This window comes from Phaethon lepturus, unplaced genomic scaffold (genome assembly GCF_000687285.1).
Source record: "Phaethon lepturus isolate BGI_N335 unplaced genomic scaffold, ASM68728v1 scaffold10175, whole genome shotgun sequence".
NCBI lineage: Eukaryota > Metazoa > Chordata > Aves > Phaethontiformes > Phaethontidae > Phaethon > Phaethon lepturus.
In genome coordinates this window covers 13,836-29,260 of record NW_010542644.1, presented here as the reverse complement: position 1 = coordinate 29,260, position 15,425 = coordinate 13,836, and the positions used below count along the sequence as shown (strand labels likewise).

Sequence of the window (15,425 nt, the reverse complement as noted above, 5' to 3'; positions counted from 1 at the left end):
CAGTGGCTTTTCCCTTCTGCAGAGGAAAGAGCCCTACATGGGGATGCCAAAAAAGAGCTGAAGGAGAAGCTGAGGCTGCAAAGCAGTAAGGTGGCAGAGCCCTGCAAACCAGTGCGTCCACAGGCAGCCCTGCCTGACCTGATGACCCGAGAGTTTTTTGAATGCCAGATGTGCCGGCAGTGCAAGAACGGTTGTGCTGTGCTGGAAGATACTGTCAGGCACAGCCTGACAGGGAGGCAGAGACTGTGTTTTGCACACAGGATCATCAGTCCAGAAGTCATCAAGCAGGAGGCTCAGAGGAGGCTTCAGCTCCGAAGGCAGAATAGCTCCCCCAATTTGCCCCTTCAGCATGCTAGGGAAAGTCATGAGATGGCTAAATCCAGAACAGCAGAAACCATGGAACAATACATTGGGGAAACAGATGTCAAAGCCACATTGGGACAGAGCAAGAAAGGCCACTGCAAAGGGAGGCTCTACATACCCACCTTTGAGGAATTCAAGCAAATGAGAAGTAAGGATGCAAATTCATCTGCCAGCAGCAGTGGGCCAGCAGAGTGCTTGAATAAAGGTCTGCCTGCCAACCAGAGCCTGGAGGAGGAGGACAATAAGAACTTCTGTCCAGAAGCTCTGGGAACCAAAACTGTTAATGAAGGCGCTGTCACAGCAGAGGATGATGACGATGTGTTCCATGAAAACCACACCTCTGCTGGCTTTTCACAATATCCAGCTGCATGGGATGGTTTCAGGATGAGCAGCCCTGAGGTGAAGGACAGAACCTTCCAGATCTCCAGCCTGGATAGATCCCCGGTCCCCATTTGCTCTAGTCCTATTCCACGATCACCTTTACAGGCAGTAGCAATACACAGAGCTGGGCAGGAGATCTTCAGTGATGAGCAGCAGAAAGGAGAGACAAGACAATTAAATGATGTCCTCCACCTTGCAGGGCAGTCACTGGCTTCTGAAGCCCAGTCCTCTTGCTGTTCATCGCTGCTGTTAGAAGCCACAGACCTATCCAGCTATGGAGCTAAGCTACAAAAAATGAAGGATGAATTCATAGGTTCAGCCCTGGAACTTATTAAGAAAAGGTAACATGTTCTGTGGGGTCATCTGAAAGCAGTTCCCTTGTTAACGATCTGGTCTCTCTCCTGATATGTACATTTAACTCCCGTAGCTGTCGGTAGAGCTTTTTATCTTATCTCTGATAGCCACATGGACGTGCCTTTAAGCTGTTCAGCTTAAACTCCATCTCTGTATGGAATTAAACATCAAAAAGCATTTTCATCTAGACTTTGCCTTTTTCTACACCTTAATCCTGTCCAGACAGCAGCCATTAGTAGTCCTGACACCCAATTTCCCACCCATTTTATTTCTGTAATAAATTGTTGAAAGGTCTTTTTAATATCTGTTAAAAGTAGAGGACAGCAGAGAGATACAAAGTATTAATATGACTCCTTTGAAGAAAGATGTAGAGTCGGTCCCACCACTGCAGAACATGAATTTAGGTAGTGTGACATGCAGCAACAAGTGCTTTCACTTGCTGCCTGTATGTAGTGAACTGGCAAACAAATGAGAGTAAGATGGCTGCCATGAGTCTTTAACCACACTCTGGAAACCAGCACAGGCAGTGAGTGAAAGCACTTTCAAATACTGCCATTCTGCCAACTCAGACAGTGTAAGCAGTGACAGAAAATACTTGCGTAAAGCCTTGCTCCCGCTTCTGCAACTAAGGTTTTCCCCTTCTCTGGGTAAGAAAGATGGTCACAAGGACTGCTTGCTTTATCTTCCTGCCAAAGAAATGAGGATCCCTTTCTGTGCAAGCAGGTGGCTCAAGAGGAATCATGAAAGCTCTGGAAGCTAGGAATCTGGGGCAGTTATCACTGTCTTATCACTAGAAAAGGCTGATGGGAAAAAGAGTAAATGTTGGTGGAGTGGTTTGTTTCCATATGCTTGGCTTTGCCAAAAATTACATTTGACTTGGTTCCTGGCTGCTTCTGATGTCCAACAATGTGGTGTGTGAAATGCCAGGGCATCAACCTTGTGCACTGTCTTGGTATTTCTGAGATGCTAGAGCTCTGAGACTGAGACTCAGGTTTTAGAGGAGGTAATAGTGACTTCTGCACAGGAATGAGAGTCATCAGAAAGAAATTCTGTGGAGTTGAAGCTCCCCATGTAGACAGAGCCAGAGTGACAAGCAGAAATACTTCTGCAACTTCATAATCAAAAGGGAAATAGGTGGTGTCAGAGCCATAAATGCTTCCTTCAGCTGCCCAGCCCAGCCTTTGTGCTTTTGTTCCAAATAACGAAAACCTAATGAAGAAACAGATGAAAAAGTTACGGTATACAAGCATTTTCATTGAGTAGGCTATTTTTATTGTTGATGTGAAATGAAATACACAGAATGGCACAAGCCATGAGTAAGAGCATAAGAAGGGCTATCTCTGGGCAGATCAAAAGTTTGACTAGTATCTGGAGCCCAAGGAGCATGCATAGCAAAGCGTACAGGAACTGGGTAGTGTGTATGATCTTTCTTCCTACTGCTCTCCCAGCCTCCAAACACTTTCTGCCCAGGGCCTTTACGGTTTCAGTGTGGTTTCTGTGCTTTTAATATCCGCAGTGGTTTTTACTTCTGTGAATGTGTTCAGTCTCCCTAGTTGGATTTGTTAAAATATATGAGGTGAATTTATTAACAACAAAATGGTAATTGATCTAAACATGAGAATGACAGTGGTTCCAGTATTAGAGAGGTTGTTTCATGTGAAGGACCCACCCTGGCTTGTTTATTTTCCGTAGTAATAACGGTTAATGGTAAAGTTTTTCATTTCTTCAGGCTAGCAGGAGGAAGACAAATCTGTTGGCTGTGCCAAAGTACTGGTTAGTGGGAAACTCCAGTTTCCTTTGTCTGGAAATTTCTCAATTTTCCATCATTTTCACCCAAGACTGTAAAGTGCCAGAATATTCATTTATAACTCAAGCTGATTCTTTTTGTCTGGATGTTTTGGGTCCTAAATTATGATCACTGACATCCAGATCACATTTTTTCTAAGTCTCAAATGAAATGAGCTGAAAGCTTGGGATGTGGTCCCATTTCCACAGGTACTCAGCTCAGCAAGCCTTTGATAGAGATGTTGTGATAGAGCGTCACAGAATGAGATAGCTGAAAGTGTCTTCTCTTTGCAGTGTTTCTGTGTAAGTGTTACAGTTTTACAAAGCAGTTTTGTCTGGTAAGTTATTTGCCTCCCTAGTAATTAATAGTTAATTACTTAGGACTTGTTCAAATGGCTTAATATTTCATCAGTGAAGATTTGATTTTTCAGCTTCAGAATTATGGTGGCTTTAGCCTCCTCATAGGTCACTGGATACCTTTAACTTAGGTTGTAGTCCTGGTGGGGAAGGGGTGTGGAGATCTAGGTGGAAATCCTGTAGTCTACTTTCTGAACTTGTTTAAGCAGTGAGTTGTTCAGGATAAGGATGTGCAAGGACCTGGAGTTCCTGTCTATGAAATGGCGGACAAGGTGACAACAAAAACCTGCACAAGGAAGCAAAGGACATGACTAAGAAAAAAGGCTTCCTGAAAAGAGTGGTGGGGTGTATTTGGCATGACACCAGGATGATGGGTACAATAACAGCTTCCGATAGTCTGGAAGGCAGGTGCCAGCAGGGAAGGAGTGGATGAAAATATTTCCATTAGTTAGAAGGAGTCAGGAACATGTGGAAAGGGCTGAGAACTGCTGGCCTGGACAATGATACAACCATGAAGAATCCCACAGAGACCATGAAGGAAAGCAGGTGTGTTTCCAGTTGTACACCGCACACCCAGTGCCTCTGCTTCCATGAGATTCAGAGATGATGGCCCAGAGGTTTAAAAGGACATTCAGAAAGAACCTGTCCTCCCTGTGCTGGCCCAAGTGCATCAGCTGTCTTGGAGAGAACCAGAAAAACCAACACCAACCTCAGGCAGAAAACTCCTACCCTGATAAGTGATTTGATCCCACAGAAAGAAACATGCCAGAGTCCCCACTTCTGCAGCTCTGCATGAGAGCAGAGGGGACTGCTTGAGCAGGCGTTGGCATAGACCTGTTGACAGCCCAAATCTGCCAGGGGGAGCGGACGGGAGGAAGGGGCAATATCCCTGTTTTCTTGGCAATGTCCCCTCTTCCTCCTAAGCCAGGGGCAAAGGTTAAAGGAGCAGCCCTAAGTTTTGGTTCTGTAAAACTGCTTGTATTCTCCCTGTTTTGTCTACATCCCTCTGATAGCACTGGTGGTGTGGCACACAGTAGCTGCTCTGTGGAGCAGCACTTACCCCCACATGGCATGGACAATACCTCATGCAGGAGGGATCTAATCACAACTAAAAGTAGAGCAGTCAAACCAGGGATGAAGAAATCTCCTTTCACACAATGTGGGCTCTGCATCATTGCCTTTCTTATCTAGCTGACCAACCACGGGGTGGGTTGAGTTTCTCAGTCTCCAGTCACACTTGCTTAGCTCAGCTCTCTAGGTAGTATTGGCCATTATTCCCACTGCAGGTCACGTCTGGAGATTTTTTTAAAATATCCTTATTGGGTTATGGAAACCACAATAAGCAATGGCATCTGGTCCGCAGACCTTATCAGCAGAGAGCTGCTGTCAGGTTCACTTAGCGGAGCAGTAATATTCTGGAGTACTTTCCATGGTTAAGTGGATGATCTTGAAGCACTGTAAAAATGACAAATGAAAGCTCAGCTTCTCTCTGAGAGTATGGTCTGTATGGTGAGAGCTGGTGTGATCTGGAGAAGATAATGTTCCAGTTCTGAGCTCTGCTGCTGACCTTGGACACATCCCATTGCCCCTCTGTGCCTCAGCATGGTCCCTTCAGCATGTTTCAACCAGAAGCTGTTTGAGCAGGAGCAGCTTTTGGAAATGGTCTTCTGGCAGTGGCAGATCCTCTTCAAGAGCTTTCTTGCACCTTAACCTCTGCCTTCCCTCCCACAGGTGTGCCCAGCTGAACTGTTCATACTTTCCCCAACTCAGTGAAATATTGATGAAATGATCTGGCTGGGAATATGTGAGAGAGGGTATTTTTTTAAACCCAGATCAAGACTGATTTTAGATCATGGCCACACAGACAGTTACACTGGACTGGCTGAAGGAGTGGTACCCCACATGTGGGTGGGGATGGGAGGGAGGAGACAGGAACCTCTTAAGCTGGACTGGGCCAGGATGGTACTGGGGTGGGACCATAGCCTTGGTGTGTGCCTGTGCTGCTCTTACTGCAACCCTGTAAGGGGGATAATGCAGTCTGTACTACAGACTGCTCTGTGACAGCACTGATGTTGGTATCCCCTTTCTACAGGCTGAGTAGAAGAGACCTGGAGGGGAGAAGTGATGCTTCCAAATCCACATGGCAGGGAGTTAGCACAGCAAAAAGTAAAAGCCAGGAGCACGCTGTTAGCACTGTGCTGTTGCTGTGCAGCTGCAGCTAGACTCTTTTTAAGTTGGTAAATCCTCTGGTAGTGTCAGCTGGGACATGGAAGCATAAATGGAGGAAGATGAAAAAGCATCAGCTGGAAAGTTGCAAACCAACTTTTCTGGCCTGACAACAGAGCCAGTTTGTGTTCTGGGAGATTTGTTCCCTCTTCAGCGATTTCAGTATTGGCTGAAGGTTTGTTCTCAGAGCCAACTGCCATTCATTATAAAGAAAATGCCCATCTGTCTTGTGTTTGCTTGTAGCTGACAGTGTTGGAATTGCACATTAGCAGTATGACCTAGAAGCATAAGTTCACAAGCGAAGCCTTTAAGAAGCAGCAGATTTTTGTCATAGGAGACTTTTGTTAAGCATAAAATACATGCATATCCTGGAATATGTTCCAGACTCTGGCTTCCTCTATGTACAAGCATCCATATCCAGTTCTCACAACCTTTCTTTTTAAAAGAATCTGAGCCCATAAAGATTAAAAAAATAATATTCTTCCAAGCAGGCTTCATTATGCATGGAAATAAGGTCTTAGAGAGTCTGTTAAAAAAAAAAAAGTATCACAAGTAGTATCACAAACTACAGCCTGTCAACTACTCTGTCAAGTCAGTGGTTTTGTACCAGAGTCTATCTGTCTGGAGAGGTGGTGTTGTCTACAGAGAGAGGGGCATGGGGTAGGAACAGACTGCCTGTATCATCCAGGCCAGGCCCTTGTTAGCACCAGACAGCCCTGAATAAGGGCATCACAGAATTGCCAAGTGAGAATAACAGACTCTGCCAATTTTTTCAGGACTCTTAAGTGCACCAAAAGGCCTGAGTTCACTGGAAGCAGAGGGAATCTTTCCAGTGGTTTCAGCAGGCTTGGGATCATATGAGATGAAAAACAGAGGGAAAGCTCCTTTAATCCTCTAATCTTTTCAAAGTATTATGGTTTTTAGCAGGTGATTTTCTTCCAGATGAGCAACATGGTTTCTGTGTTGACAACAGCTCTTTGAATACCAGCAAATATGGATATGGCCTACTTAGAAAGAGGTTTTTCTGGTCCCTATGGGAGAACCTCATGTTTTATGGACATAAAAATACCCTGTGAACATCCGAGACTTGATATCCCAGACTGATGCTGGTGTGAGTGCAATTACCGAATTTGCACTGCTATAATTGAGCGGTGTTTAGAGCCCCTGAAACACACGCACAGCCATCCGTGCTGACCAGTCTAGATTCCTGCCTACACTTTTCCTGAACGGTTGCGGCTGGTTGTTCAAACCTGGGCTTGCTGCTCAGTCTTATCTGTGTCAGGAATGGCAGGTGAACTGCATACGCCATGTTCATTAAAGTCTGCTTCTTCCCCTGCAGCTGCAATGCTGAGACTGCTGCCAAATCCCGCTCCAAGGGACAGTGTGATCTGAGGGAAGCTGATCTCCCACCTCCGGAGGACAGCCAGCAGCCCACAGCAATGTCCATGGCAACGGAGACCTGGGAGGACAAGCCAAGCAATAAGACATCCAGCGACACTCCACCTGCAGGGAATGTAAGGGAGAGGAGTTCCCCTCTCATCTTGAGCATGCGTTTAGGACTTTTTTCTTATCATAGAATCACAGAATCATTCTAAAGGATCCCTTCGTAGTAGGAACTGGGCAGACTGGGAGCCTGGGATCTGAAATCACACCAACTCCCATGGGCAATTAAACTCTGTTAGAAGCATTTCTAGTGCCTTTTTTATTACAGTTCATGAAACAGGAGTCAGGTCTGTGCCCTTGCCTATCTGCTGCTGCATCTCTTGCAGGGAGTTCAGCCGTAACTCCTTTATGGCTTTCACTGTGCCTCCAGACCCTCATTGCTGGACTGCCTGAGGGATCAGACAGACTCCCTCCTCGTCCCCGCTAATGTAGGTGAGGCGCAGAGGCTGGAGTTCCTGACCCCACAGCGCTGAAATGTTCACAGAACAGAGGCAAGCTAGCTCAGATCCCTGCAGGACAGGCTTAGACCTGCTTTAGGCCCTTAGCCGGGACTATGCTGTTGACTTCTTTCTTCATGGTTATTTTACAGCCTTGATCCAGCCACCATGAAGCCACTCTATTCAGAGCTACACTACAGCAGAGGGCGAGGGGCTCTTGCTGTTATGACTAAGCAAGACAGAAGGACCTGGGGGGATAGATTTCCTAATGACCATGTAGCAGAGCTGCATTTACACTGATGACGAATTGCCTTTTCCCTCCTTGGCAACTGCAGTCCAGTGGTTGCAAACCAGGCGCTGCTTTGACCACCTCCTTGCTCCAAACCCACTTGCTTTTCTTGCAGACCCTGAGTCCCGGCTGCCGCCGATCCAGCTCTGACATCGTCCATGAGAGCACGGATGGTGCCAAGGCCCAGCGGGAGTGCCGGCTGCGGCCGCACTTCAGTGACCCTATGCCGACGGACTCAGTGAAGAGGAAGCAGCTGGAGCTGAAGATTGCAGCTGCAGCACGGCAGCACGCACAGAAGCGCCGGCAGGAGCGAGACTACGGTACCCCCATTCTGCACACTTAGAGGGGGTTGATGGGCCAGATGTTGAGCCCTGCTACACTGGTGTAAATATGGAGTGACTCCAATGACCTGGGGGAGGGAAATGTTTTGGGTTTAACCCAAGTGTGCAAGAAATCAGGATCTACTCTGCTGTGTCTCAGTCCCTGCCTGGCAGATGGCAGCAGGGGAGAGACACCAAATGAGTTCACAGGTATGAGCAGAGTAGGGGTGACCTGTTTCACCTGGGAACCATTTACTTTTGACCCCTGCCTTTCCCAGCAGCAAAACAGGAGGGGAGTCAGCTAACAGCCCTGCTTTCACCAGATCTCCCCCACGAGGGTTCCTGACACTCATGGCTGTGCCAGCTTGAGCTCCTCATGTGAGCTCTGTGCATCTGGAAGTGCCTGCAATGATTTGTGTTTGTTCTCAGGTCCAGTGGTAGCAAAAGCCAACCTTGGCCATGGTGGCAGCTTTGATGAGACCCGCCGTGCCCCACGTGGTTCCCTCCGTTCCAGACATCATTGGAGCAATGTCAGCAGCCTGAGCACGGACAGTGGGATTGTTGGCATGAACGATGTCCGGGACAACCTGGATCCCAGTGAGGCCACCCGGACCAAGTCAGCGGATGTGGAGAGGGCGGATAGTGGCATTGGCCAGATGCCAGCCAGAAGGTGGAGGAACAGGGCGTCTGAAACGCTGAGCTCCCTGCAGGCCTGGGAAGCCCACCGTCCCTGCACTGACTGCGGAGAAAGGGACCTCCCGGTGGAGACGGATGTGCAGAACTGCAATCAGAGGCGGGCTGACCTCTGTGAGAAGTGCCGCAAGCGCAGGACAGAGCGCAAGGAGTCTGTGCTGGAGTTTGTCAACACGGAGGCCAGCTATGGAGAGGACCTGCGCATCATCAAAGAGGAGTTCTACCTCCCCATGCAGGCAGCTGGGCTGCTGAGCCAGGAGCAGCTCCTGGGCATCTTCAGCAACATCCAGGAGCTCATCGACCTCAATGAGAACTTCTTGGAAGTACTCCAGGAAGAGATTGATCAGGCCTTTGACCAGGTATGATGCTGCGTGCTCTACAGGGGTTGGACCAGGCAGACAGGAATAAGTTTTGCATTAGTGAAGCAGCATAGATGGAGCAGGGGATGAGGAGGTAGGACACCTAGGTTCTGGTCATCTGTCCAGTCCCTTCCTCCCTCAGCTACTATAAACCAGTGATTTCCATAGGCCTGTGCTAGGTCACAGCTGCTGGCCTCACTCTCAGCTCTGGTAATGCCACTGACATTGGCAGGCCATCAGCAGTCTAGCTCATTTATTGCATTAACAGGATCTAACTGTCCCATTACCAAAGTTAGCTCTAAGCCAGTTAGCTTTGACACTACACCGATAAGTGTGTGACCATGGGGGCACAGAGCTCAACTTGGTCTGGCCACCAGAGGGATGGAGGGGACCAAGCTACCGGGCCATGCTCTTGCCCAACGCTGAGCTGGCTCGCCTCAGGCTGGCTTGGGTGTATTTGCCTTGGGTTGCTGTTTATTGCAGCTTGCCTCTAGGCTGGCTGCAGGGGCAGGCAGCACAGGCTGCTCCCTGCTCTGGTGATAATTGGCCCTTACAGCTGTGTGTACCAGTTGCTTCTACTGATGCACCCTGCCTTGCACAAGGGACTTTCCTACCCCATGAGCGTGGTGGTCAAACGGCAGAGAAATGAAAATAAGACTCTTGAGCAGCAGACAATCACTGCAAAGGACACATAAGCTCCACACCCTCCTTTCTTCAAGAAACCAAACCCCACTTGTTGCTGTATCAGTCTCACTGGGATGTTTTGCTCTCTGGGAAACATTCCTCCTTTCCCTCTCTGAAACCCTGCATGTCAGACTGAGCAACACATGTCTCAAAAACTGTCAACTTTGACAACCACTCTCAGGCACCTGGCACAGTGAAGACAGATGTGCACTGTAGGTGTGATGTCCCCTGTGAATCATTTGTTGAGACAACAGCTTCTACAAATAGCCGTGGTTTGCCCTATCTCCTCCTCCATGTTGCCCTTTGCAGTCAGAGCTCAGTACTGCACCAAAAAGCCACAGGGAGCCAGGGAGCTGCTCCCTCTCTCGCTGCTCAAATGCTAGTGATTGCAGAGCATGTCAGCATACACCTAGACAAAGCTAAGAGCATTATGTGGCACCAAATTCTTACTATTGCCTTATTTTATTCGTCTCCAGAAATCAGAGAACAATTTAGCATGAAATTTATTTTTCACCTAGGCATCAAAGTAGCCACTAAGAGCACAACTGAAGGAGACTGCTTCCCAGCCAGACCAGTTGCTGGGAACAACTGCAGAAGTTGCTAAGTGCCATGTCTGTTACCTAAGTTACAGGCCTCCTCTGCCCATTTGTTCCTAAATGCTCTCTGTTAATTTATGCACTGCTTCATTAGCCTTATGGCAGACCTGCTGGCAGCAAGGGCCCCTGTACACCCTCCCGACTAGCAGGCTCACTCTGGCCTCTGAGCCCCTGTTCTGGTGAGCTGGCTGAGCCCACAGAATCAGAGAAGACATCTCTCTATTGTATAGAAGAGCAAGCAGGTAGACCAGCTTTCCTTCCCCTCCCCACTCACTGCTTCGCCCCGGGCCTGCAGGGCCTGCCTTTCCACCAGGAAGGGTGAGCCCACTTCCACCTTCGGTCTGGTGTTCACCAGACCCTGCAGTAGGTTCATGCTGATAGGACTGAACGCAGGTCTGTGCTTGTGCCTCTCCTGAGCTAACCCAGCAGGGGCTGTATTGCATGCTTGCAGGGTGATGACGACCTGATGACCGTGTGCATCGGCGAAATATTTCTAGAGTTCGTCAACATGCTGCCAGCCTTTCAGACCTACTGTCTCCAGCAGTCCTCCTCCGTGAATATGCTCAATGCGCTGGAGAAGGAGAAAGAGTTGCTCAGGTGAGAAAAGGGATGAGCGTATTCTTCCAGGCTTTGGTGACAAGAAGGCACCAGGTTGAGGGCAAAGCCTTTGTTTGTCAGCTCAACAAGATCAAAGTTTTGATGCTAATGTTTGTCAGTGCTGAGCTGCTCTCTCTTGGGGTGAGGGGAGTAATTTATTCTCCAAAAGATATTCAAGCCTTGATATCTCCACCGAGGCAGCCAGTTGGACCCCAGCTGTATAATGTATTTTGTGGTACCAGTGTTTGCCCACTGACCACTGCGCTGAACACCCAGCTGAGAGCAGCTCTCAGTCCCTGCGCTAGGTGGGGGGGAAAGCCACTGTGTGAAGCATGTATGACTTGAATTTTCTTCCCATTCCTAGCCCTGGCATACTGGGCAACGTGAGGCAAGTCACTTCTCTTTCCACTGCAACAGCTTAAAATGACGACAGTACCAAATTCTTGTGTAGACTGCTTTGTCTTTGTAATCTAATGATGAAAGGAGTTACAAATTAATGTAATCTGATATAAGAAGACGTATCTGCCTTGGGCCTACGTCAGTGTGTACCAGAGAAAGATCACACCCTTGTTGTTTTACAACATTAATAGAAGACTGCCAGGATGTTATGTGCTAGTGTCCCAGGCACCTCATCGCTGTTCTGCAGCTGAGCACAGCTGCAGAAATTGTTAGTTTTTGAGAAGACCGTGTTCACAAGGCTGTTAAAACAGCACGGTGCGCAGCAGCTGTCAGCACCACACTGTTCATTTGCATTTAGGATTGCAGCACCTGCTGGCAGAACAGCCACCATTTCATTCCCTCTTCTTAAATCCCTGCAGAATATTCCTTAATGTCTCCCAGAACGACAACACAGCACTGCGGCGGATGAACTTGAGGTCCTTCCTGATGGCCCCTTTGCAAAGAGTCACCAAGTACCCACTGCTGCTCAGCAGAATCATCAAGGCCACCACTGAGTACCACCCAGATCATGGCAGCCTGCGGGAGGCCAAGAGCCGCATCGAGTCCCACCTGGAGCACATCAACATGAAAACCAAGCAGGAGGGGAACACGTGGACCCTCCGATCCTTTCGCCAGGACAGCAAGAAGAAGAGGGAAGTCATCAACATTGAGATGAGAGAAACTGCCCTCAAAACTGTAGGTTGGCTGCGGGAGGAAACGCGATTTGTGATGGAGGGGTCTCTGCAGCTGGCCCAGCCCCCCGACGGCCAGTGGGTGAAGAAAGGCAGCAAGACCCTGAAGTTCCAGAACATGCAGGTCCTCCTCCTGGTGAACATGAAGCGTGTGTCCGAGTCCAGCCTGGAGTCAGCCGAGCCAGGGCCTGTGAAGGACGCCGTGCTAGTACTCATCAGGGACAAAAATAACGGGAAGTTCCATTTGCTCAGGGAGCCCTTGAGGCTGAGTAATTGCATTGTCTCCACTGATCCTGACTGCGATGACACTTTTGAACTTATTGAGATCAGGCGGGAGGCATTTGTGTTCCGGGACAGCGACCGGGCACGGACTCACCACTGGTTCAGGCAGATCAGGCGGTACTCGAGGGAGCTGGGCTCCTGGAAGAAGCGGCGGAATGCGCTGCCCAATATCATGATCAGCACCCCTCACACCAGGCCCTAAGCCCTGCATGGGCAGCACGCAAGGAGACTTGGCTTGACCAGTGCCACACGCAAGGACCCTCAAGAGCCTTGGTGGCTAGAACTTGCTCTGCTCCATGGACAGCACAGGGAGGAGCCTGGCCCACGAAGACTCTCAGCAGCACTGCAAGCAAGTGTTGCAGCCTAATTCTGGTCTCCGGCCTCAGGACTCACAACCTGTTTGTGGCTGATGTACATGCAGAAGTGGGCTTCCCTTGAGGAGCAGATCTCTGGAGGAAAATACTGAGTTTAACTTGTTAATATTGCACTGCGGGAGAATAATATATGATGCTTGCCATTGCATGGATTGTGTTCAAAGCCAGTCTTGACAACATGAGAGAGGTTTCCACCATTGATTATATTTCATCAGCATTAGGTAAAGTCAGGGTCAAAATTAGGTGCAGTATTATGCAACAGGGGAGGAGAGTTGGAGAAAATTGTTTTCCACCACTACTCCTAAGGATTATATTTCATTATTCACCTCTGTATATTCAGTCAGAATGCTTGTTTAAACAGAAAGGTCTTTAATCCAAATCAAGTAGGTATCAATTTGCTCTCATACAGCTGCATGCACACAGCAAAAAAAAACCCAGACAAGAATAAAAGGAGTTCTTGCTCTCTCACACAAACACCCCAAATATGTGTAGAACCTGTGGAAGAGCAGTATACCCTCACTGAATGTCTGTTATTTAACTGACTTAGGGACTGGAACATAACACTGCATCTGAAATATCTCAGAAGTATATGTAAATATAGCTCTGCTACCACTAATAGTGAACTTAAAAGTTTGCGATTATTTAAATGATGTAATCTAGTGTATTTCAAAATTTAATTGAAAGGAACAATTTACATTGTACTGTAGAGTAACATAAAAGGTTTTAATAATTATGTTTCAATGACTTTAGGTGGGTATTTTTTTTAATACATGTATTCTGGAGTAGATACTTCATTTAGTGTGGGTGGCATTCAGGTAAACAATGTGGCTACGTGTGTTCTTTGGATCCCCTGAACAGAATTCAGGGGCTATTCCTAATGAGACTGGGAGAACGGTACAAGCCTGCTACCCTAATTCCCCCTGGACAACAGCAGATTGGTACAAAATCTTATGCTCTGGCCACAGCCCTGCCTGGGCAGGTCAGGCCCCAGCACACCAGACGTGAGATCCCAAACTGAGGCCACAAAGCACGCCCCTGTAAGGTCCAGCCTCTCTCAGCTCCACAGCACGGAAATGACTCAAAGCTGAACAATGGTAGAAAGGCAAACAGGGTTTAACCTTTTCAGCCTGCCATTACCACTGACCACGGCCTTGCGATTACAAAATGTCACGCTGTGACTTACACAGCAAAGGCCAGATTACAGCCCTAGAGGCTAAATTAAAGGAGCCTGAATTTGGGTTGGTTGGTCTCAGAGGACAGCCTGTGAATGTTGGTGTGTCCCCGTCCCCCCCAGTGTAAAGACAAAGCCAATCAGTATTATTTACTCCAAAAGAAATATTTCTGTTACAGGCATTTCTTTTACAGGAGGATTCACACAAAGCAGCAAGTTTGTGTGTTTCTCCAGAGATCAGTCAGCATCAGTGAGCACACAAAGGAAGGCGGACAGAAACTACCTCCATGGAGGTAGCCCAAGTCTTGTAAAGTCACCACTGACCCAGTGCCTGAGCAGGCTCCAAACCCAGTGCTTTGTCCTCCTGCCATAGCTGCAGGGCTCGTTACACTGCTCCGGGCACCGAGGCAGACGCCAGCAGTGAGACGTGTGTGTACTGGCTGTGTTGTCTCTTCATCTGCACTGTCCAGTCTTTTTGTCCTTGAGGAAATCGGAGTTGTTGCATCATTGGAGGCTTTACAAGATACCCAAGATGTGAGGGTGGCAGCACACAGCTGAGCAATAGCTGGCAAAATGCTTGTTGGGGCAGCAGTCTGACTCCCTCAAGTGAGTTAGAATTTCCAGTCTTTAGACAACAAATTGCTTGTTCCCCCAAAACACACACTGAAGAGCCAGTGAAGAGCAGGAGGCATTCCGTTTATAGTTTGTTGTTTGTTTTTCAAATAGATGGATGCCTAAGCAGAGCAGCTGCTGGAGGAAGATTTCTCTGATGCTGTCATGACAGATCTGCATCTAACAGCCTTGAAGCGCCATTCACTGAACATGCAAAAAGCAATAGCTTGTAGCACCTTTGTTTGCTCTCCCAAGATCAAAACAGCGCAGCTACCTTCTCTTCATTACCTCCAGTGGCAGTTTTGATAAGGGAAGGTGTAAGTACGTATTAAGCCTAATAGCTTAATTTATCCAAACAGTGAATGGCTTTCACAGCCACAGAAAGCTACTGCTTTCTGGAAAGTCTTCAATTACTTTTCAGCGCAGTGATTTTCTCCACACCAGTCCATGCTCAAAACAAGCCATTGACTGTTTGTACAGTCATATCGTTAAATCAAGATACCTTCAGTCACCCTGGCTGTTCAAAAAGGTTAGAGAACAATAAGTATATGTACAAGCATCAATCTTGTGTTTGGGTGATTGTTCAATTTGTCAGAGTCAGGTTTTTTCTAGGTATCACAGGAAACACCTGCCTGCCAGGCTCCCAGTAATCATGGCCCATTTCCTCGGAAGCAGGCAAACTCTCCCCAAAAGAAGGTCCATAAATAATTGCTGGGTGTTGAGTTACGAGCGGGATGTGTGCTTAGTGCTGTAGCCCTGTCCTAAAAAAACTGTGGCCAGGGAACAGTACAAGCCCTTTGATCTGGGACAGCCTGCTATGGGAAGCAACAGCCTGACTTGAACCTGTCAAACTAGACGGAGGCTGTGCTTCCAATGTTATTTATCTTTTACGTATCCGGTGTGTACTCAGCTGCTTGCCTACCTTTAAATTACAGGTGTTGAAAGGGAGCACAAGCATAGAACAATCCCTGT

At 47.9% G+C, this 15,425-nt stretch overlaps 1 protein-coding gene across 1 annotated transcript; it reads left to right on the top strand.

Moving 5' to 3' along the window:
• The first annotated feature begins 6,745 nt into the window (after window positions 1-6,745).
• LOC104621572 lies at window positions 6,746-12,498 on the top strand. Its single transcript, XM_010288094.1, has 5 exons — window positions 6,746-6,980; window positions 7,751-7,955; window positions 8,385-9,007; window positions 10,739-10,884; window positions 11,703-12,498. The coding sequence occupies exons 1-5, from the start codon at window positions 6,774-6,776 to the stop codon at window positions 12,496-12,498; spliced, it is 1,977 nt and encodes a 658-aa protein (XP_010286396.1). The 5' UTR covers window positions 6,746-6,773.
• The last annotated feature ends 2,927 nt before the right edge of the window (window positions 12,499-15,425 follow it).